Below are 22,703 nucleotides of genomic sequence, written 5' to 3' on the forward strand. Positions count from 1 at the left end.
AGTTTTGAAAGAATTTATTCATAATTTGAATAAAAATGTATATTTTTTTCAAACAAATTAAGAGATAATTGTAAGTGAAAGTCTTTAAAAGAACTCCGATAACTGTACCTGTCGCGACGAACTGGATATGATTACATTTTATTATTGCACAGATAGTAAAGGATAAATGTAATTGGCACTGGGATAGTGATGAATTACAACAGGTCAACTACTCGAAAAATAAATAATTAAAAACCTACCAGATTAACTTGGAATCAAAAATACGGAATAAGTTTGAAAATTACTGATCGTATTATGTTGGAACAATCGCACTGAATACATAACATCGTCTAAAATGGATCTGTATATAATTTCAGTCAACGTATCTTTTATGATATGAATTGGACCTTTGCCCTGAAAAGCAGCCGCACACCATAGTAATGCCAAAGTTGACTGTCTTATTTGTGGTCTTTGGGGTACTAGTCTCTTCCACTTCGAACGTCTTATAAATGTTCTCCCATCTCTACCTGTTAAATTGTAGTATTTGGTTTCATTCGAAGAGTGAACAATATTTCATTTTTGTCCCTACCAGTTAAAAGGTTCTTTAGATTTTTTTTAATACATATGTAAGAAGTTTTTTCGGAATTTACGGACATGTTCTGCACTCGCATTACATTTGCCATGGTAACTGGAACTCGCAAGAGAGTTGTTCTTTAAATCACCATCGCAAGACTCTTGGCGAGTTCTAATTGCAAGAGTATACTGAAGAGAAAATATGCATTATTTTCAATTAAATCAAAACTACACCATTTCCAATTGTATTTTAGAAATTTCTAATTATATTTCAGAAGTTTCCATTTGTATTTCAGAATACTCTATACAATAGAAATTCATAAATTTCCATTGGTATTGCTATTAGAATTTTCTGAAATAAAAATGGAATATTCTGAAATAGAAGTTTCTGAAAAACAATTGGAAAATTCAGAAATACAATTAGTAATAGCAATTTAAATGGTAAACATTTTTACGTTCTTCGAAAAATTATTACCAAAAATCTATTTCAATAAATTTTTCCTTACAGTTTATGAAATATTTAAAGAATTTAAAAAAATTAAGAACACATCCTAATAAGGGAAAGCTCGATAAAATTGTATCCAAAACAACTCATCATCCCAGAAAATTCTAAATTATTTATCTAGAAGCAGAAGAAACCAACACCAAAAATTTCATCAAGGTATGTATGTTAAGAATTGAAATAAATTTTCCAAAATCAAATATTTTTACGGTCGAGATCAGATTTTGATCAAACGACACTCGTATCTTTAATTAAAGTTCTATATTAGATTTATGTTTTACATTTGAATACATTCACTACGTTTTTTTATTATTTATTATTAAAATTATAGTAAATTAGTCCTATTTTGAGTAAAACTAAAAATACAATAACTAAAAAATGTATAGTAAAATTTTTCTAAATGATTTTATACTAATTTTAAAACACACATTCATACATAAGTACTTAGATATTTGTACAAAACTTATTTATAAGATGATAATTTAAAAAAATATATAGAATAATATATGTATATGAATGTTTTATATATACGAGTTTAAGTATCAAATAATAGCATAATAAATAGTAAGGTAATATTACAATGTTTATGAAGAAGTCATTTTAAAAAATGTATTGTATTTTAAATGAGGTGGGTCAAATAAAAACTTTTATTACGAATGTAATGAATACAATAAAAATAAAACTAAAAAATGTCAGATGATTGTCTTTGGCTTTAAGCAGCTTTTTCGTTATAAAAATAAAATCAAGTAAGTAATTTAGTATTGAAAATGAAAATTAGCTAAACTAAAGTTTTATTAAGTTTTAGAGCAATGTAAATTTTACGATTGAGAGCAAATGTGTAAACGCTACGTTATGTCATAATGTTCATTTTACACTACGTTCGAGTTGATCTACATGTTTACGTTACTCAAATTACACTGTAATAAAAAATATAATGCTTATCCATATACACTTGCACTAAAATCTATTTGGTTTTAAATTTTATAACATTCTATTCTAAAGGGATAGATACATCATAATATAATTCTCAAGACCTGGATCGTTTAGAATTAGTATGTATATGCAAATGTAAATGGAAATGAAAATAAAATTGAGTGTGTTTGTGTGTATGCAAATGTGTTTATTCGTTGAGAAAGTAACTATTGTTAAGACTTAATTTCTACAGAATTTCGTTTTAGTTTCTTCTAGCTTTTTCAACATTTATACTCGAATATGTACTGTTATGTATAGCCATGTTTAAGTAAGCTTTTGTTTGTTTTTTTTTTATTTAAATTACGTATTAATTTAAAACATTTTCCAAATTTTCGCTGTGTGTTCTGAAATATTTTCATATATTTTTGTTGGTATTATGGATTGATTATGGATTTAGGTGGGATTTAGTGTTTTCCTTTTTTATGATTTGTTGGAGCGAGAAAAGGAGTGGGAGAGGAGGGTTGAGTTAGAGAGAGAGAGGTTTACTAAAATGATTTCTACATTTTATAATGTACATATTCTCTTATATATATAAAGTCACTAAAAATTTAGTTAATTTATAATTATTTAAAACAAGATATTGTTGATACTTTAGGTACTTAGTTAATAGAATGTTTTTTTCTTCTTATTTTTGTTCGTTAAACAAGTGATTTTTTTTTGTTAACTTAGGCAAAGTTCTAATAAAACTAAATAACAATAAAAGTTTTAAAAAAATTGTTATGAATTTTTGGTTTTGAACAAAATATGTATGTATATAAAACAAGTAGGAGAGCTGTATTCGGCTGTGCCGAATCTTATATACCCTTCACCAAAGTGAAAAAATGTTTTTTCGGTGAATAAAAAAATTCGGGTAACAAAATATTTTTCCCGATTTTGAGCCATTGACGGTTCGAATTTCTCTGACGATACGTCGTTGGAAAGGTCTTTGAAATCATTAGATATCCATATTGTCTAAGTTAATGACTTATTAATCCAGATAAAGATAAAAAAAAGTAACAAATCGAAGGAGTTGTCTCAGTCATGTATGGGTCGATTTTCCCGAATTTAAATAGCAACTGAACCAGCGGATATATTGATGTATCCTATATATAAGTAAGTTGTTTGGGGTTGATTTCAACATCTATAACGATCTAGTAAATATATCTTTTATGAAACATTTTGAAATTACAAACGGAATGACAAACTTTTACAAATCCTTACCACTCATGGCGAAGGGTTATAATAATAATCAATACTGTTACGGGTTTTAACTACATTAGAAAGTGAAAAGGAAGAAGGAGGGACTTAGAGTTCGAAAATTATATAAAGAAAAACAAAAATGTTTCTACTATCTAGTTCTGAATGTGGCTAATAATTTTGGTATTTTTAAATGTTAACTGCCTTTAAGGGGCTTTTGTTTGTTTGTTTGTTTAATTGTATTATAATGAGCTAAAATTTAAAATTTGTCACAGATTTTACATTGTTTCTTCGGTAGTTATTAAAGCATCTTCTTCCGTAGTCATTTCACCATTTGCACAGACCTTAATTGGACTGGCTGATTTTGAGTTGGCATTTGTTTTGAGATTCAATAGAGGAGTTTTAATATCAGCCGCATCCGTATCGTCTAGTTTTAAATGTACTTCACTTTCCGAAGTTGGATTAACAATATTGCCAATCATACCCTGCTGTACAGGTATGTCGTCTGGATTGATAGCAGCAATAATGGGTGTAACAGGTGTATCATGATCATTAGCATTATACTCTACTTGAAGTTCGGATGTTTTCTTATCAGACTTACCCTTTAAAAAGTGGTTTAAAAATTGGTTTAAATAAGTATTAAGACAAATCATATTTTCACTCACTCTTAAATAATAGGTCATTAATTGTCCCTTTCCTTTAACGCTGACCAAACCCCTTTGCAAAAAGGAATAACCAAACTCTTGCAATATATTACAAGTTTCTTCTGTAACCTAAAATGTATTAAATAATTATATTAAACTTGATTGCTTGATTTATATTGTAAATTAATATTTTACTTGTATTGCGCCCGCTTTTCCTGTACTTTCCATTCTAGAAGCCACGTTTACCGTATTTCCCCAAATATCATAATGAGGTTTCCTAGCGCCTATAACACCGGCTGTGATAGGTCCATGATTAACACCCATCTTCAAAACAAAGTGATTAAACGATTGTTCATTTATGTCCTGCAAAGTCTTCTTCAGCTCTAAAGCAAACTCCACCAATAAAGCCAAATGGGCCCATCTTTTGGTTATGGGATCACCAGGCTTTATATCACGATTCAAATTTATGCCACTAGCCGCCATATAGGTGGAACCTATAGTTTTTATTTTAATAATATCCTGGAATTGAGGGAGCTCCAATAGCTAAAATAAATGAAATAATATATTTATATAAAATATTTGAGATATTTTAGATTATTTATAAAAAAAAACACTTACTGCATCAAAATCCGATATAACTTCATTTAGAAACCGCAAGCATTCTAAACCTTGATTGTTAACAGTTTCCTCAGAATAAAAATCTGCAATGGAAACAGTGTTATTAAACCGTATTTATTGTATATTTGAATTTAATACCTGAAAAATTTGGCATACTGGCAAATAAAACACCCACTTCCGCATAACTTTGTGAATATAGATCATCATGGGAACGTTTTGAATTCTTCATGAAATGTTCGGCAACATGTACCGGCAACACATTATAAACTAATGCTTCGTTACGTTTGCGCATATCGTCGGCCCTTTCTTTTTGTTCAGTTACCAATAATTTCCATTTAAATATGACACGATCTTCACGATCCATCTGAAATATATATGTGTTAACAGACAGTTTATAAAGACTGTGATAGGAGGACTTACATGTCTGGCCCAGAATGCCAAAGAAATGGTAATAAATACCAAAGCTGCAGACATTATATGGCTTGTTGAAACAATTCTGAAATAATTAAGAAAATAATGGAGATTTATTTTTAATAAAAGTTATTTTTATTTAAGTTCAAATAAGAATTCTAAGTTAATCCAGTGTTTTTAAAACTTTTAGATTTTTAAAATTTTTTCATAAAAAAATTAAAAAAAAATTATTTATTTTTTTATTTTTAAATTAAAAAAACAATTTTGAAAAAAAAATTCTTAAAAATTTAAAAAAAAAATTATTTTGAAAAAAAATTAAATTTTGTTTACAGAGAAATATGTTATTATAAAGTATAATTTGAAGGGTATATAAGATTCGGCCGAATATAGATCTTAGCTTTTAAAAATATGTCAGATATTAGTTGAGTTCGCGTTTTTTCCAGTAACTTTATTATAGAGAGTAAAAATAAATTACTCTCAATCTGAAAAATAACCAAAAAAAGTACCCGAAAAACCTTCAATTTTAATACATGTAGTGGCATTTCTGTTGGTTCCAATGAATTAAAAAATTTAGTATGAAAATTTCTGAATTATGCACCTAATATGCAAGAGTAAACAAAATTGTCTATCACATACCGAAAATCAAAAATCTGACTTTACACTGTTACCCAAGAGGCTTTTCTGAAGATTCCGTGAAAATTTCATCAAACTCGGTCCAGCCATTTTTGAGTCCATATGGAACATACATACACACATCCATGTTTATGAAATATAGGGCATTAGCGGTATAATGTAAAAATTTGATTTTTACACGCCCCTCCTCCCACAGACAGAATATCAAAAATGTGATTATGAAAACCCGCTGGGCAATTCTGAAGATTCCCTGACAATTTCATCAAAATCGGTCCAGTCGTTTTTTATATATATATAGATGGCATTTGCGGTATAATGTAAAAACTTGATTTTTACACACCCTCCGACCACGAGAGGGGTCTCAAAAAAAATACAACTTTTTTTTTGGATTTTCTTGTAAAAATGTAAAAAAATCAGAGTGTAATTTTCCATTTTTTTAAATGAAAACCATCAATATGTCCAGTTACATGTTTTTAAAAGTAAACGATTGATTTTTTTTAAAATTTATTATTGAAAAAAAATGTTTTTGCTGAAAAAAAATCGGGTTAAAAACTATTTTTCCCGATTTTGAAAAAATTGCCAGTAAAAAATATCATGTTCTCTATCTACAAACTGGGCAAATCCACCCAACTGTTAAGAACTTCGGCCTGTGGAAAGCTGGTGTAAAGAAAGAATTAAAGAACACAGGATAGGTATTCCAGGACATGTCCTGGTTGGACGAGGTGGTCCACTTAGGACGGTTCCGGAAAATGTGGATAAATTTATAAATAACGAATGATATGCCAATATTTTAATTTTTAATGAATTTGTACAATATTTGAATAAGTTTATATTTTTGAGAATTTTTATATTAAACGGTTTAAGTTTTATTTAAATTATCGTGTATATAACAAGGCCTTGGCTCCCAATGACATGCATATTAAATTTCAAACGAATTTGCAATGCGACTGGTTGGCCTTGTGTCTGCAAAATAAGGCCTTTAGGAAGGCCTCTTACTGCATATTTGTTGTTCCGCTGGTTATATAATATAACCTAGTCAACTTATTAATGAGTAATTTTAAATATAGTGTGTGTGTATACTTACGGATTGAAGGCCAAATCATCTTCCAAAGCATACAAATCGTTGAGGACATAAATATTAAAATACCAGTGTAAACCTGTGCAAACAAATAAACAATAAATATGTTAATAAGTATTACTAGGAATTGGAGCGGAATACAAAACTCACCGGTTATCTGTGTCAGTAATATGATTTTGACAAAATGTGTTAGTTGTGCTATGACAGTTGTGGCAATTAGTATTAAAACACAAAAATTGCTTAAATAGGAGGGATACACGATATTATCTAAAGGATCGGGTGTAGCATCAATCATGGGCTCGGCTACCAAAAAATCTTCTTCACTTTGGGTTTTATTAAAAACACTCTCACTCACAATATGTTCCGATTTGATATAGGCCACAAAGAAATACTGAAATTTTTAAAAATACATACATACATATACGTAATACAAATTTAAAACATTTGTCAAGTTATTTACCTCATCGATAATATTACTAAGTCCTAAGGTAAGTACTATAATAATGGCGGTTAATTCACGCACAAAAGTAAAATCATTGTAACGTTTACTAATGCTGACGAAGAAAGCCGGCAAATATTTGGGAAAGCTTTCCGCCACACTTATGAAGACTAACATGAAAATGGGCACTAAAGTAGCTGCTATATTAACAAAATGTAATGGAGATCTAAAATATACACATAAAACATAAGTAATTAAGTTTTTATCTGAGATATTGCAACAAAAAAAAAAAGAACTCACCTCGGTAATATTAAAAATGAATAAACTATATCCATAGTTTGTACTATTAAAGCAGATATAAGTGGCAATGAGGAGAATGGTTCTCTGTAGGCCGTGTAATCATCTTCAAATTCTTTAAGTTTAAATTTTAGCAAACAATCGGTATCTTGATCAATGTGTCTGGAATTAAAATAAAGTCACTTTCCCGCATTGCCCTTTTGAGCCTATCACAACTTACGCATAATAGTCTCGATCTCGTAAAACGTTGCGTAGTTCCTCTTTAAATAAGGTCGGTTTATCACAAACTTCGGTCTCCGCTTGTGTATCTTTAACTTTATCATCTTGACTTTCAGCCAATAGCTCGTCATCCAAAGTATCGTCATTGTCGTCGTTGTTGCCGTTCTGTGTTTCGTTGATTTTCTTAGCATTGGGGGAGGCGAACTGAAAAAGGATTGTACGTACGAGTGAGTATGTTGTGGTTTAAATAAATAAATGAATGAATGAATAAATGCAAAAGTACAGTAATAAAATTAAATATGTAGTGAGTTTGATATGAAAACATGTCAGTCTATCTATCTTTCTTTCATTTGTTTCTTCTCCTGCCAAGGAGGAAATCATTGAAAGTTTATTATTGTCTGTCTGTGTGTCATATTATTACAAACATACATATGTAATTGTAAAGTGTGTGTGTGTGTGTATGTATGTGGGAATGTGTGCATTAAATATTTGTTCCATTTGCAACCATGACACTTACAGGCTTCAGAACTTTTTTTATAAAATAAGTTTTGAGGCCAGCTATACGTAAGGCTTCCTCACGTTTCTCTCCATATGCTGGTTCCACTTCAAATTCACCAGTTAGATACGCCAAAGTTTTGTCAGAAATATGAACACGACTAAAACGTCATCATCATCATCATGGAAAAAGGGGTGGAAAAGCAAATTGTTTAATTAATTAAAAATAAATTACTGACTGCATTTAATAAATTTTAATGTACGTATTACACTCGTATACAAACATATTAGCTTTGTAATCATTTCTCCAATTTATTTGAAATAAGATAAATAATATTGCTGTATGGAAAGATGTTGCTACTTTTCATTATAATTTCGAATCAGTTTGGAATCTGTTGAAAAGATCTTGTCAAATATTTCAATAAATTTAACTAGGGAAACTGTGTATTTAATTGTTGGATAAAATTTCTCTTTGCATTAGTTACTTAAACAAATTATGCAATTTCTATGACAATTCTGCATTTCATTAAAACAGAAGTTGCACGTCCTTAAAATTTCAAAACAATAGATGACAGAATATAACATACCTCATATTAAAGGGAATTGACCAGAAATTTGTCAATATCATCGCTATTTTACAAAAAAATCGACTATTTTAACATTTTTGAAATTTATCAATTCTTGGAATGATTTTTCGGAATTGAAGACAAACTAAAATAAATGACAGGATGAGACATACCTCATTATAAAGAAAATTGCCCAGGTATTTGTCATTATCAAAATTTCGACTCACTATTATTTTTTAAGGTTTTTAAATTTATCATTACGGATTTTCGGGGGGATTTTTGGGAATTGTAGGCAAACTATGATAGATAACAGGCAGCGTAATTTTAAAGGGATCTTGTCAGGTATCTGTCAGTGACAAACATGTTTTAATAACAATTTCCATACAAAAATTTCCATAAGGTATTAAACAATATTATTTTTTAAATTTTTGGACGGCCCCATACTAATGTGGAAATTTAGTTCGATTTTTTTTTCAACATAAGGTTTGCATCATCGACTTTCCGATCCATACAGATAATTTCGCTTTCCCGAACCGTCATCAAAACTCTGGGTTTTTTCATTGGGATTATGTGAAGTTAAAAGTCTTCGTTGATAAGCCAGCTAAGATTCAAGATTTGGAAGCCAACATTACTCTCGTAATTCGCGAGATACCGGTAGCAATGCTGGGAAGAGTGATCCAAAATTGGACCTTCCGAATAGACTAGATTTTCCAAAAAAAATCGAAGAATTTCAAAACCGCGGTTTCGGTTTTTAAAAATTGAAAACCGATCGGTTAAGGTTTTTTTCGGTTTTGTGATAATTTATTAAAAATTAAGTGTTGTAGAAACAAAATCAGTTGATAATATAGGAAATACTATACAAATTTAAAAATCAAACTTGGCGGGTATTCAAGAAGAAAAAGGAAAATTAGTACTTTTTCTTTTAATGATACTTTTTTAATATATTAAATTATTTAGCTTATATACATTAAAGTTGGCTAATAGGCTTTTCAATAAAGAAATAATCAATTATAGGGGGCTTAATGGTATTATGATAACAAAAAAGGAGAACTAAACCAAACTAAGGAGTACTTTTTCGATCTTCAAAATGGTACTTTTTGAATTTTCTTTAATATTGACCTAGAATTACAATTATTACAATTATTTTACTTATATGCATAATAGTTGGCTGATCTCCTTCTGAGTAAAAAAAAATAATCAAGAATAGATGGCTCAATGATATTGAGGTAACAAAAACTGTTAGCATTTTTTCGTTCTTCGAATGGCAGAAAATTAAACACATATGATTCTGACAGAGTTAGAATCTAAAAACGGTACTCACACGTACTTTTTTTCAACTAATAATACTTTTTGAATATTTTATTTCTTAAAAAATTAAATAAACAGTCATTTGAAGTTTAATTGTCAGGAAATGCTGGTATGATCAATATTTTTAAATGAGTCTGTATCATTCTTTATTAACAAGTTTCATTGCCTAGCCTGATAGATGAAGCTGAATCAATTATCAATACAATTTAAAAATTTAAAGACCTTAAGATATTTTTACATCGATTTGTTTTTAGAGAAATTGGATGAAAAAGTTTGTTTTTCATTTCTAAATAATTAATTTTTATACTGAAAATATATTAAAAATGCCTCTTTCACGAAGTCGAAAGAAAAATGATTCGAACAAATTTGAATGAAAACTATTCGAAAGAATTTTAAAAACTGAGTGTTTTTCATAAAATTTTTTTCGACTCATTTTTTTTTTGACATCGTGGAACAGGCAGTAATAGTAAAAACCGAATAATAATTGTCGGTTTCGGTTTTAGGCCTTGAAAACCCGCGGTTTCGGTTTCGGCTAAAAGCGAACACGAAACTCTAGAATAGACCACTGCGTAGTCCCTTCCAACATTTTAATGAAATGATTTTTAGAAAGTAAATATCAGTGATTTTTCTTTCGAATCCGACATACGTTTCTATTTTAAGTGTTTTATTTAAAATTAAAAAACCTCTAAATGAATCACGTTATATAAATAGCTTAAGTAATATTACCCGATTTTCATATTAATGTGTCAATATTTGGAACCGAAAGTTCTTACATACTATTAAAATTTTTAATACAAAAAGGAAGTCCTTTTTTGACAGTTTTTAAAATACCAAACAATCTTGGACACTGCTTACAAAACTCTAATAACGAAGCAAGTGAATGCTGCTTGCTTAATACATAAACCTAATTACTGTCCAACTCACCCAGCCTTTCCGCTTGATTCCATTTTATTAGCTAATTCAACATCCTTTGAATAGACATCAAATTGCCACTGACGTTGTCCCAATATTCCGGCCAATACAGCACCCGTATGTATACCAACTCGCATGTCAACAGGTGAATTGGCCTTTTGCTGCACATATCTGTGGGGGCAAAGTAAAACACAAAAGAAAATTAAATACAAGACCATAAAATATGTATGGGCTTTTTCATTCATTAATAACAAGGTCCACAACACTCTCCTCCACCACACACGTTGTCAACATCATCATCATCAACACCATATTTTTATTTTAACATAATTTTAGTCGACGTCTATAGTAGACTTACTTTATAGCCTTTACCATTGACAAACCCATGTGTACACAAAGCACAGCATGATCTGGTCGTTCGTCTGGTGCTCCACTAATGCAATAATAACAATCGCCTAGAATTTTTATACGTAGTTGTTGATATTTCTACGACAGCAATAGCGACAGCAACAACACACATACAGAGAGTGAGCGCATTATAAAAAGGAAGAAGAGCATAATAAGAAGCAGTGACAAGAGAAGAAGAAGAAGAAAAAAACAAAGTGAAAAAGTGTTAACGAAGTGCTGGTAACTGCTTTTTAAATGGCCGTTCAATTATGGCCTGTGTCATTGTCGCCTGTTAAATGTTACAACACAAAAATTACTTCAATAACAAAAAAGAAACTGAAAAAAAAAATAAACAAAGAAAGGATAGTAAAGGATTGCTTTATGAAAGTGCATATTATAATGTGACCAAATTTTAAAATTTTTCAGCTTCTTTTCGAAGACATTTATAAAAAAGTATTTTGATAGGTCATTCCAAAAAAGGAGCTTCTTTGATACGTAATGAAAGGGAATGTCATTTGGAAGTGGGTTATACTATAAATATTCCACGTATCCACAAGTAGCCCTTATTCGACCAATATTTTATTTACATATGTTAAACTGGAACTACTACATTCATCCAAACATTCATTAAAATTGTACCTCTTAACCCTTCCATTAATAATTCATTACTTAATTCCTTAATTCATAGGCATAATTCTTTAGTACTTTAAGAATGTTGAATTCATTCCTTTGAGAATTCAGCTTTTATAGAATAAATTTCTTGTGAATGATACAATTTTACTTTAAATCAATCCATTACATAAAAATAAAATTGTTCTTCAATTTAAATTTAGAAAATTTTATTCAATTAATTTTGTAAATGCAAAACAAATTGAATAAAGTAAAAATTTATTCATTCAATTTTGATTAGATTTGAAGTAACAATAATGAAACCATTCATAGGTTGAATAAATTTTATTATAAATTAATTCACCAATGAATGAATTCTATCCAAATAAAAGCCTTTTAATAAAACTAAATAATTTTTGTTTGGGAATCGATTTATGACATTTTTTAATTCTGAATTAAGATTTAGGTAAATCTTAAATTGAATTAACTAATTCAAAGTTGTGATCTTTATATAGGAATGGTTTTAAATCATCTGAGTTTTGATGATTTATTGGTACTGCAACAGAAATCAATCTGAGTTCTAAAAGGGTATTAATCTAAGAGTTGTTTTCTGACAACCTCAATTTTAAGCTAAAACTAAATCCCATGACTGTGGTTCAACCTATTTCAGATGCAAAAGTGGTACTCCCGCTATTTATTTCCAAAAAATGCTTAGTATTTTGTGTAACAGGACCAATAGAATCAGACCGATTTTCTGCTGTAGGTCAAGTATTTTCTATAGAAAATCTTGTGTATAACAGTATTTCCTGTAGAAAATCTTGTGTATTACGGATTTTCTATAGAAAATCTTGTGTATAACAGTATCTTGTGTATTTCTGTATGCCTATACAAAACAGTTGTATGAGTATACAAGGACAAACAAATTTGTTTGTACCTTACAATGGTTACTGGTTTTTTCAGTAAATATTTTCCATGCTAGACCGCACCTTACCCCCCGTTATGACGAGCCTTCCACTCGCCGAACAATTTCTTGTCCGCACATGAATTTGTCTCGTGTGGTGTGGAAAACTCTTGTCAGAACATTTGTTAGCACAATGATGTCTGCCATCAAATGTTATTTTCACACAAAAGTCCTTCACTTTAAATAATTAGAAAGAAAATTATGAACATTGAAACGTTTTCCCTACTCAGGAGAACATGAATAAATTGCTGTTCGTAATTTTGACGACGATTTGGGTGCACAAAACGACGGGTAGTCTGGACGTAGTGTTAAGATACATAGATATCTATAATTAGCCGTTGCTAATCAAAGGTCATAAAGGATCTTACCAATTCATATATATGGTATATGGTACGTCCATTAGATTCGTCCCTCAAAAACGATGCCAAATGAATACGAGATTTTAATGTACAGTAGCCTCAATTAAATGTAAGAGAGAAAGCAATTTACAGAATTTCATTTCTGAAAGATCTTTTTATAGCGATTTTGCCATTCCGTTCGTAACACATCGAAATTTTGCTGGTAGACCCTCAAAAGCTTATGTATATTCCGGGTCCTTTCTGTGTGTCAAAGACAGGATAGCACCTAAAGGGAAGGAACTGAGGAATACAATTTGTCCCAAATATTCTCTGTTAATCAGAAATGATTTGTAACGAAAATGGGAAAACTCACAGCCAAATATATCACTCTTGTTAAGATCTTCCTTTGATCTAAAGCTTTTCTGAAATGATCGATGATCTCTTTTACAAATATAGAAGAAGGACAAATTTCTCTAAATGAATTAGAGTTGGTGGCGTTAATCATAACCATGAATGTTGGTGGTTGTAGTACATATGTACATTATAACGAGTATATAAAAATGTAAACGTAAAGGTTAATCAAATCACAATAAAACGAAATGAAATAAAATAAACCAGGCAGTCAGTCAACCACATAAATATTAAATCAACAAAAGTTAAATAAAATAAAACAAATTAATTTTGTTTGGTATACGTATCACTTTTACAAGGATAATACAAAAAAAAAATAGAACAACATCATACTACATACATACATACAATACAAACAATGTAAAGTAGTGTAAAGTAGTGTCAAATGTAAATGAAATCCTTACAATATAATTAAATTTACCTCTGCTAATCTATCGAAACGGGCAAATAACTCATTTAACATCTTAACCAAGTCCTGAGCACTGTATGTAGATGAAATGGCGGTAAAACCCACTATATCAGCATATAAAATACTGCAAGTAAACAAAAATACGTTAGCAAATAAAACAAAATACGAATTATATATAAATTGGTGAAAATATGTAAATACCTGACATTCTCATGACGACTCATGTAGATTTTTTTGAATGGCTCTGAACTCGTGGAACCCAGATCCTGTCTCATTTTTTCGGCCACATGTTTTGGCAACACCGACAATAGCAAACGTTCTTGTTCCGCTGATTGATCTTCTATAATCATTTTCACCTCTAGACTCTTCTTGGCCTCCAAAAATGCCCGCCTTTGTTTCGCTGCATTCATGTCATAGTACAGCAGACCAATCATTAAAGCGGCCGACACCAAAACCATGTTTGCCAGCAACTTTAACACGGATGTGTGAGTGAGTTTGTACAAATTAATTTAAATAATTTTGCATTTAGTGGAAACGAACACGACATTTTTTTTTTTTTTTTAAAATAACAAAAATTACAAATTACCATTTCGTTGAACAGGGGATCATCACGTGCCGACAAATAGATGAGGGCATAGTAGCCGAAAAACGTTATAAAACACATAAAACATCCGGTGTAGTATAAAGGAACGGGTAAACTCACTGGTACCAGAAAATTAAATAAAATGGCCCATCCCAAGAGTTCTCTATACAATGCCATACGCGTATAAAGGAAAATTTTAAAAGGATAAAATTACCATGTTAGATGTTTAAACAAATTTCACAAACAAACCTTGCGGATATTGTTCCTTGCTGGACGAAAGAGTATGTTACAAAATGTATTATAAAACATGTCCATATGACTATTGGTGCACTGCTTATGAATATGCCTATATAAAAGGGCCTTTTCAATTTGAATCTCTCATATTTACTGGCCGCAAACATAAGCAACCAACTACTAACTGCTATTATATCGAATATAATATAACATGCTGAAAATACAAGATAAACAATTAAATATATTATACATTTTTATAGTTTACATATCGCGTATATGTCATAACTCAAAAATTTATGAAAGGCTTGGCCAACGTTAACCCTAAAATAACCTTTCAGCTTACTTACCGTTAACGAAACAACTGTAATTACCGTTACCGAAATAAGCGAAAATATCGTTATCTCAAATATAACATTACCGTTATATACATAAATTATTTTATATTATAAAAATCATGATACAATAATTGTAGACGTCAAATTGTATAACGTCAAACTTTGATTTTAATTTTTTTCATATTATCTTTTGTTTGACGTTACAAGAATTGTATAATTGAGAATTTATATTCTATTGAGTGTACCTTATATTGTTGTGTCATGATAAAAATAAAAATTTCTGTTTTCCCATAATTGAGTTTATATTGAAAAAAAAACAGTTAAAATGTAATATAATCAAATTTCGAGAGAATTATTTCTGAATTAAATTTTCAAAAACAAATTAAATAATATATTCTCTTAACAATTCCATTAATTCGTTGTCTTAATTCCATATGACTCCAAATCGTATTGCCTTCATTCCTTAAATAATTAATTTTTCAATGAATTAATTCCTTATTGAATCATTAAAATGTTCTTGATTTCAAATCTATTCAAATCCATTACAAATAGGCTTATGTGCTGTTTTTCAATAGCGAACGAGTGCTTTGAGTGGACGTTTTACATGTTAAATTTCCACTCAAAGTACTCGTTCGCTATAGAAGAACAGCACATTAATTAAATTGTTTTCAATTCATTTTCAATTCATAGTTTCGTACTAGATTAAAGAAACAGTTTGCATTTTATCTTTAATCTAGTACGAAACTGTCGTAGGCGTATGACGTTTACGCCAACCACGATAAGAGTGAATATAAAATACGAAAGAAAATGTTCGTTCGCATTTAGTGAAGCAGGCAATTAAACTCAATTTGTATTAATTTGAATAAATAAAAATTTAATCATTCAAAGGTTACATGAATTCTGTTATGAATTAATTCAACGATTAATGAATTCTATTTAATTAAAAGCCTTTGAGTGAAGCTAAAGAATTAGATAGATGTTGTTAATGGCTGAGATTTTTTAATTCCGAGTTAAGATTTTTAGTGAATTAAGCACAAATTGAGTTAATTAATTCGTAGCTTCGAATATAATACCCATCTTTGTCAACTTATTATATTATGGCACAAAACAATGGAAACTTTCCTTCGTAGTATAATTTTAAGTCCGTATTTTGCGATCTATAATTTGCCATTGATTTTCTATGGGGAAAATTGTAGATTGTAACCTAGAGTTGTGTTTGGGGTCAAATCTCCAAACTAGGAGCATATGCTACAAACTAGAGGCATATTTGTCTAAGCGTATGGATAATAACATCAATTATAATGGATCTGTATCCGAGTCCAGTAATAGTATATTTTATAATATGAATTAAACTTATACCTTGGCCTGAAAAACAGCCCCACATTGTTTTATTTGTTTCTTGAGGTCCAGTCCCTCTCCCCATCTTACAAATGTTCTCCAATCTCTACTTCATAAATTGTAGTATTTTGATTCATCCGAAAAGAGAACAGTATTCCATTTCTGTCTCGACCACTTTAAATTTTCTTTGGCAAATTGAATACGAGCAGTACGGTTTTAATTCAATTTGCACTGTTTGAGAATTAATTTTAGATTATTGATAAATGACCGGGGAGTTATTTTTGGGAATTTATTAAACTCTTTTGCTATTAAATCTGTGTCGAGATCTTAGTTTTTTATAATAAAACTAACTTTTCAAAACGCTCCGTTTACACTAATGCTTCTTCTTACGAATATTAGTTTCTGAGATATCACAAAAAAACAAATCGACTTATTTGGAGTTGTTGTTGATTTGTTTTTGACAAAACAACTTAATTCGCAAAAACTGTTGAATTTATCGATAATTATTTTATTATTTATCCTTTGTATAATTCTTTGAGACAAATAGTAAAGTTCTTCAAGGACAAATAATAAAATATTGATCGATAAATTCAACAGTTTTTGTGCTCTCATGAAAAATTTGAAAATTCCACTTAAGTTGTTTTGTCAAAAGTTCACAGAAATTATCTTGTCTTGGAGCCGTTTTACAAAGTTTTCCTCACAAATGTTGGGTTTTCTCATGAATTTTTTTTTTTAAATTTTTGAAACTGCTGATTAATTAATAAAATATTTATCACAGATAGTTTTTTGCTTCAATCCAGCATAAAATAGTTTATTATTTTTGTTCTTAAATTTTCGCCAATATTGACTCTAGCCATTTTTACTATTTTTTACAATTGCAACAAAATTATTAATATAAAGTAAATATACAAATAACGGTAAAACATGATGCTTTTTACATCGCTTTCTTACATATTAGTTTTGTTTTAGTCAGCTTTCTTGCAAAAGTTTCCATTGTTTTGCATTGCTAATATTTACAAATGTATTTTTCTTAAAATTTAATACTTAAAACCTTGTCTTATGGCCGTAATTTCAACAAATAGATATCTATCAGTTCCTAGTTACTTATGGAGTAAAAATATATTTTAATTTTTACCGGTAGATATAGATTTGAAATTAATGTCAAGTTAACTTATAGGTAAATTTATCTGCTGGATATTTTACACTGTAGTTTTATATTTGTTGAAGCTGAAACTATTTCGGTCGGTAGCTATTAATAAAATTTTACTTCGTATGATCTAGCTTTATTTATAGTGATATTAATATACTAGTTTCTACCGAATTTAATAAAAATAAATATTGAAAATACTTAGGAAATTATGTTTGTACTTACTTCTGTTCTGAATCGACTGCTCTGCCGGTATGCCAAGAGTGTATATACTAAAGCAGAGATATGCGAGGAGGAACCATTTGAGAGCTTCACGTCTTTGATTGACATAAAATGTTGTAAATAAATTGTTTAAAACGGAGTGGGGTAACGTAACGGTGGGTCCTTCCGAGGACTCATTGATTTCATCTTTATTTTTATTGATGGATGTTAATGACGACACACCATTCTCAATATTATTGCAATTGTTTAATTTTGTTTCGGACATAGTGCTAACTGTACTTTGTTTTCTTTTTTATTTAATTATTTATTAAATTTTAATTATTGTTATTAATCGTATTATTGCTGATAATGTGTTGGTTAACTGTTGCTGTTGTTTATTTGGTGTTACTCTTTTTTTTTATCCCACAAGGATGTTTAAAACATTTTTGTTGCTGTTTTGCTTTTTTTTTTAAATCACAACCTATTCTTTACACGTTTGCGGCATTGTTTGTTTTTGTTTTACGAAATATCCTGTTAATTATGAACAAACAACAACAACAACAAAGGCGTTTAATGTGTGCTGAGAAGAATAACGGTAAAACGACTAACTGACGTTTGTTGTGTGAGTGAGCAACTGTAATGTTTGTTATTAAGGCGCGCTTTTTGTTTATGCGTTTGTTTGTTGTTTTTGTTTTTATAGTTGCTAAAAGCTTTCCTTGTAAACATGCGGAAGTTTACTCAACTAACGGAAGTGTTTGTTCTCTTTTACTGTATAAACTTGTTCTCATTCAATTCACTTCACTCGAATACTCACTCACTGCGTGTAGTTGTTACTGTTATAACGGTTTCTTGCCTCATTGTTTTTCGTTTAAATGTCATTTTTTGTTTTTGTTGTTGTTGTGTGTATTGTTAATGATTATTTACACCAACTTCAAAAATAGAGAGCTTTGACTTTGGCACAAAACCATACATACTTATTTATTTAATGTTGCTCAAGGACCTGAATTAAAGAAACACCAAAAATATTCAATAATACCAGTACAAAACAAAAAATGATAATGGGGAGTAAAGTTAGTACAATGTATAGATGTGTGTGTGTGTTTTTGTGAATTTAAAATTATATGCTGGTGTAAGTAACGTTGTGCGTGCTGTCGTCGTTGATTTTCGTACCAAAAATCAACGTTGGTGAAAAAGGAAATGTGCACAAGAAATGCATACACACACAAAAATCCTCCAAAAACTGGTCCTGTGTGTGTGTTTATGTTGATTTGATTTAGTACATTTCTTGTTTGGCTGTTCAAGTGCCTAATTATTAGTCGATGTTGGTATTTTAGTAATAAAACTGTTAATTAAACTTAAATTTGATTTCAATACTCGAATGTTATTTTATTGCCTGCCGTTGTTGAACACCTCTTTTTTGACAAGGAAGCTGGAAATGAATTTTCTTAACAACAACGACAATTAATATTACAACAACAAGTAATATCCTTAATACAACAACAATACACATTTATAAATTCATTTTTTTTTTTTCATCAAAAATCAGGGGCTTATAAAAAGAAATCTCCTTTTTTATTATAAATTTAACCATAAACTATCATCTATTTGATTTTCTTTATTTTTAGCAAAACAGTTGTTAATTTTAAAGACTTTTTGTCTAAAAATACACACAATATATTTATACGTGCTGTGTATGTGCTGTGTTTTATTTTTATATTATAAAAATAATTTTGTGTATAGTATTTAAAAAAAGATTTTGCATACTTTCTTTCCATTAAATTAATATTTGTTTAAAACCAATTTTATGTTTTCTTTTAATGCGAGCATTATTTTTTATACACAATTTTTTTGTAGATTTCCACCCAATAATTTGTTTAAATATTTTTATTAATTTTTTTTTGTGATTTTTTTCTTTTCGTTGTCCGTATTAATTTGAGTACATATTTTTAAAGTTTTCTAAGCTATTACCAGAAGAAGACTAAAAAAGCTGTATTTAATAGAGCCTTCCTTCGATAAAATAGCCAAGCAGTAAAGCTTTAAGGACATACATTTATTGTATGTGGAGTAGCTTTTTTCTCTGCCCCAAGAGAAAAAACATGCTCAAAATATGTACGGCTACTGACATATGTCAAATTGCGGGGATATGACAGATATGTCATTGCCATTTACATTTTTACTGTTATCAATTATTTACAAAAATCAAAAATCCCTGGAGAGGATGGTGTGGCGGTAACATTGATTATTAAAATAGTTGCATATGCATAGTACATATGTACATAAAGAATTTTCATTTCATTAAATTCAGGTAACGATTTGTATTTGCATTTTTAAGAGGAAATATTTGAGGAACAGCTGTAAGTATTAGGTACTCGTGTGTATGATATTTACAGGATTTGTGATCCTTTTGGAACATTTTCATTTCTTTTGTATTAAGAAATAGGATCTTAAAAACAGATATAGTTTCTAAAATATTTCACATTAGCATTTAAGGGAATTTAGTATCAATCGAACATTTTTTTTGTTTTTTAATATTTTAGTAAATTTTTATGGAATTATTTTGTTTTTAAATTATTAGTAAATTTTATAACAAAAAAAATTGTTTGTTAAAAAAATTCGGGTTAAACAATATTTTTCCGATTTTGACCCATTGTAGGTCTTAGGACTTACTATGGCGTTATATACGTTGTTTCAAAATTCTTTGAAATATCTTTAATTAGATATCCTATATTAATGATTAATGACTTAGTAATCCAGATATATGTAGGTTAAAAATCGATAATGTCTTGGTTTTTTCCTTATATCTCAGCCATTTGTGCAACCGAGCGGATATATTGATGTATGAATAATGTAAGTTATTTGGGGGCTACGGAAAGTTGATTTCAACATACAGACGGACATGGCTATATCGACTCCGCTATATATAACGATCCATAATAGGTATATATACTTTGTGGGGTCTTATAAGTATATTACTTTCCACTCATGGTGATGGGTATAAAAAGAAAAACAAAAATTTGAAGACGACTGTTATGAAGTCGTTTTTTTTTATTTTTTTTAAATAAAACAAAATGTTAACAAAATATCCAGTTTGATTATCGACATCTACTTTAGAAAGGTACCAAAAGTGTAGACTAGAATTACTATAATATACAACCGATTTTTATAAAATTGTTTATGTATATTTGGTAAGTATCAAAATAGGTCCTGAATTACATTTTATACCGCTAGAACATGAGAAAAATGTTTCCTATGTTGTTGCAAAACATTTTTGTTTATATTTCCCTTCATTTGGTATCAAAAATGCTTATGTATAATTCCAAATTTTATTCTATTCAGTATTTTTGTATGAACAATTTGTATGGCAGAACAACGTTTGCCGGATCAGCTAGTTTCAATATAAATTTCAAATTGTTTGATTCTTAAACAATTTATGATTTATGTATTTTGATTAAAAATAAACGAACATATGTACAAGTTTGTGGCTATTATTTATTTAATAACTAGTTATTGTGAATTCCATTTGACTTAGATGATAAAATAAATTTACAATTTTGGTGGAGAAAAATAGATCACAAAAAAGTAATCACTTTAGCATAAAGGACTGCTTATCACATATAAGAACGAAAAAAAAAAACTAAAAAAATTTAACGTTTTTTAAGTAAACCGGGTATTTTTTCTTATTCTGTTATTATTTGTATTTAAATCTGAATTTTCATAAAAAGTGGACTTGATACGTTTGCTCACTTGATTTACTTCCTCATTGTCCTTACACATACATATTTTCTTTTTAAAATTTCTGAAAATCTTGAAAAACACATCATGAGCATCACCCTTTTGTTAATTCTTGTTGTTGTTGTTTCTAATTTTTCGTATTTGAGCAAATCTAGTTTTGTTGTTACAATAACAACATTACATCTGCCGTGTCTATTTACTAAAAACAACAAAAAAAAACATCCTGCTTAATGCATTCACAACAACAATGACTTACACAAACACCTGGAGTTTTTATTTCATGATTTATTATTCAGTTCTGTTTATTGTAACGAATCGGATTAAGAAAAGCAGATGATACACAATTACAAATACGTTATATATACTGACAATCAGATGGCGTTGACGTCACTCGCATAACTGTATTACACAGAGTTGCCACGTTTGTAATGATAAATTTATGATTGATAATCGTACAGTGAACTCTTCATTGTGTGAATTATGTCATTTATAATATACATATGTATATTTACAGCATTATGTTCACGAACATGCAAACACGCTAAGTCCATTTTATTATATATCAACATTATAAAAATTTGTATCTCAGTAAAATGGAATTGAGTATAACTACGTCATTAAATATATAATAGCGTCCAACTTGTTTTAATTATTCGTTTATTCAATAAAAAACGTAAATAATGAATTTTTTACAGGAAATATTTAATAATTTTGAAATATATTATCATTTTGACTACTGATGGCATTTGAAAGCAACTTTTGTGACAAAGCTATAAAACAAATGTTATAAGAAAATGTGTTAAGTCCCAAAAAAGGACTTGTAATTCACCACTTCACTTCTTCTAAACTATGATTATTTATCATTATGAATCCTAGCAAATAAGTAATACAATTGCATTGATAGATTTCAAAAAAAATTATAACAACGGATTTTAGAACATTTTTTATGTCTGCTGTAAAATTTGTGAAAAGGAATAGCACGCTTGTACACTAATCTAACGATATAATAAATGTAATGTAAATATTATTTTAATGTTATTAAATTTACAATTTACATACAATAAAGAAATTTAATTTAATTAAAAAAGTAGTTTCGTTAAAATATTTTAACGATGAGCTACCAAAAATAAAAATATGATTTTAATTTGGTAATCTTAAAAAGTTTATAAGTAATTTTTTCAACTAAATTTGTAGTT

General features: G+C 29.1%; 1 protein-coding gene across 1 annotated transcript; it reads right to left on the reverse strand.

Moving 5' to 3' along the window:
• Nucleotides 1-3,417: 3,417 nt before the first annotated feature.
• On the reverse strand, nucleotides 3,418-21,862 carry Ac3 (Adenylate cyclase 3). Its single transcript, XM_065502294.1, has 20 exons — nucleotides 21,764-21,862; nucleotides 17,800-18,775; nucleotides 14,770-14,968; nucleotides 14,524-14,683; nucleotides 14,139-14,407; nucleotides 13,950-14,061; nucleotides 11,181-11,308; nucleotides 10,835-10,993; nucleotides 8,059-8,197; nucleotides 7,543-7,745; nucleotides 7,326-7,484; nucleotides 7,047-7,251; nucleotides 6,737-6,977; nucleotides 6,593-6,665; nucleotides 4,885-4,960; nucleotides 4,603-4,828; nucleotides 4,465-4,547; nucleotides 4,042-4,389; nucleotides 3,868-3,975; nucleotides 3,418-3,804 (listed from the first exon to the last, which is right to left on the reverse strand). The coding sequence occupies exons 2-20, from the start codon at nucleotides 18,059-18,061 to the stop codon at nucleotides 3,481-3,483; spliced, it is 3,474 nt and encodes a 1,157-aa protein (XP_065358366.1). The 5' UTR covers nucleotides 18,062-18,775; nucleotides 21,764-21,862; the 3' UTR covers nucleotides 3,418-3,480.
• Nucleotides 21,863-22,703: the final 841 nt, after the last annotated feature.

The sequence above is a fragment of the Calliphora vicina genome, chromosome 2, assembly GCF_958450345.1.
Source record: "Calliphora vicina chromosome 2, idCalVici1.1, whole genome shotgun sequence".
NCBI lineage: Eukaryota > Metazoa > Arthropoda > Insecta > Diptera > Calliphoridae > Calliphora > Calliphora vicina.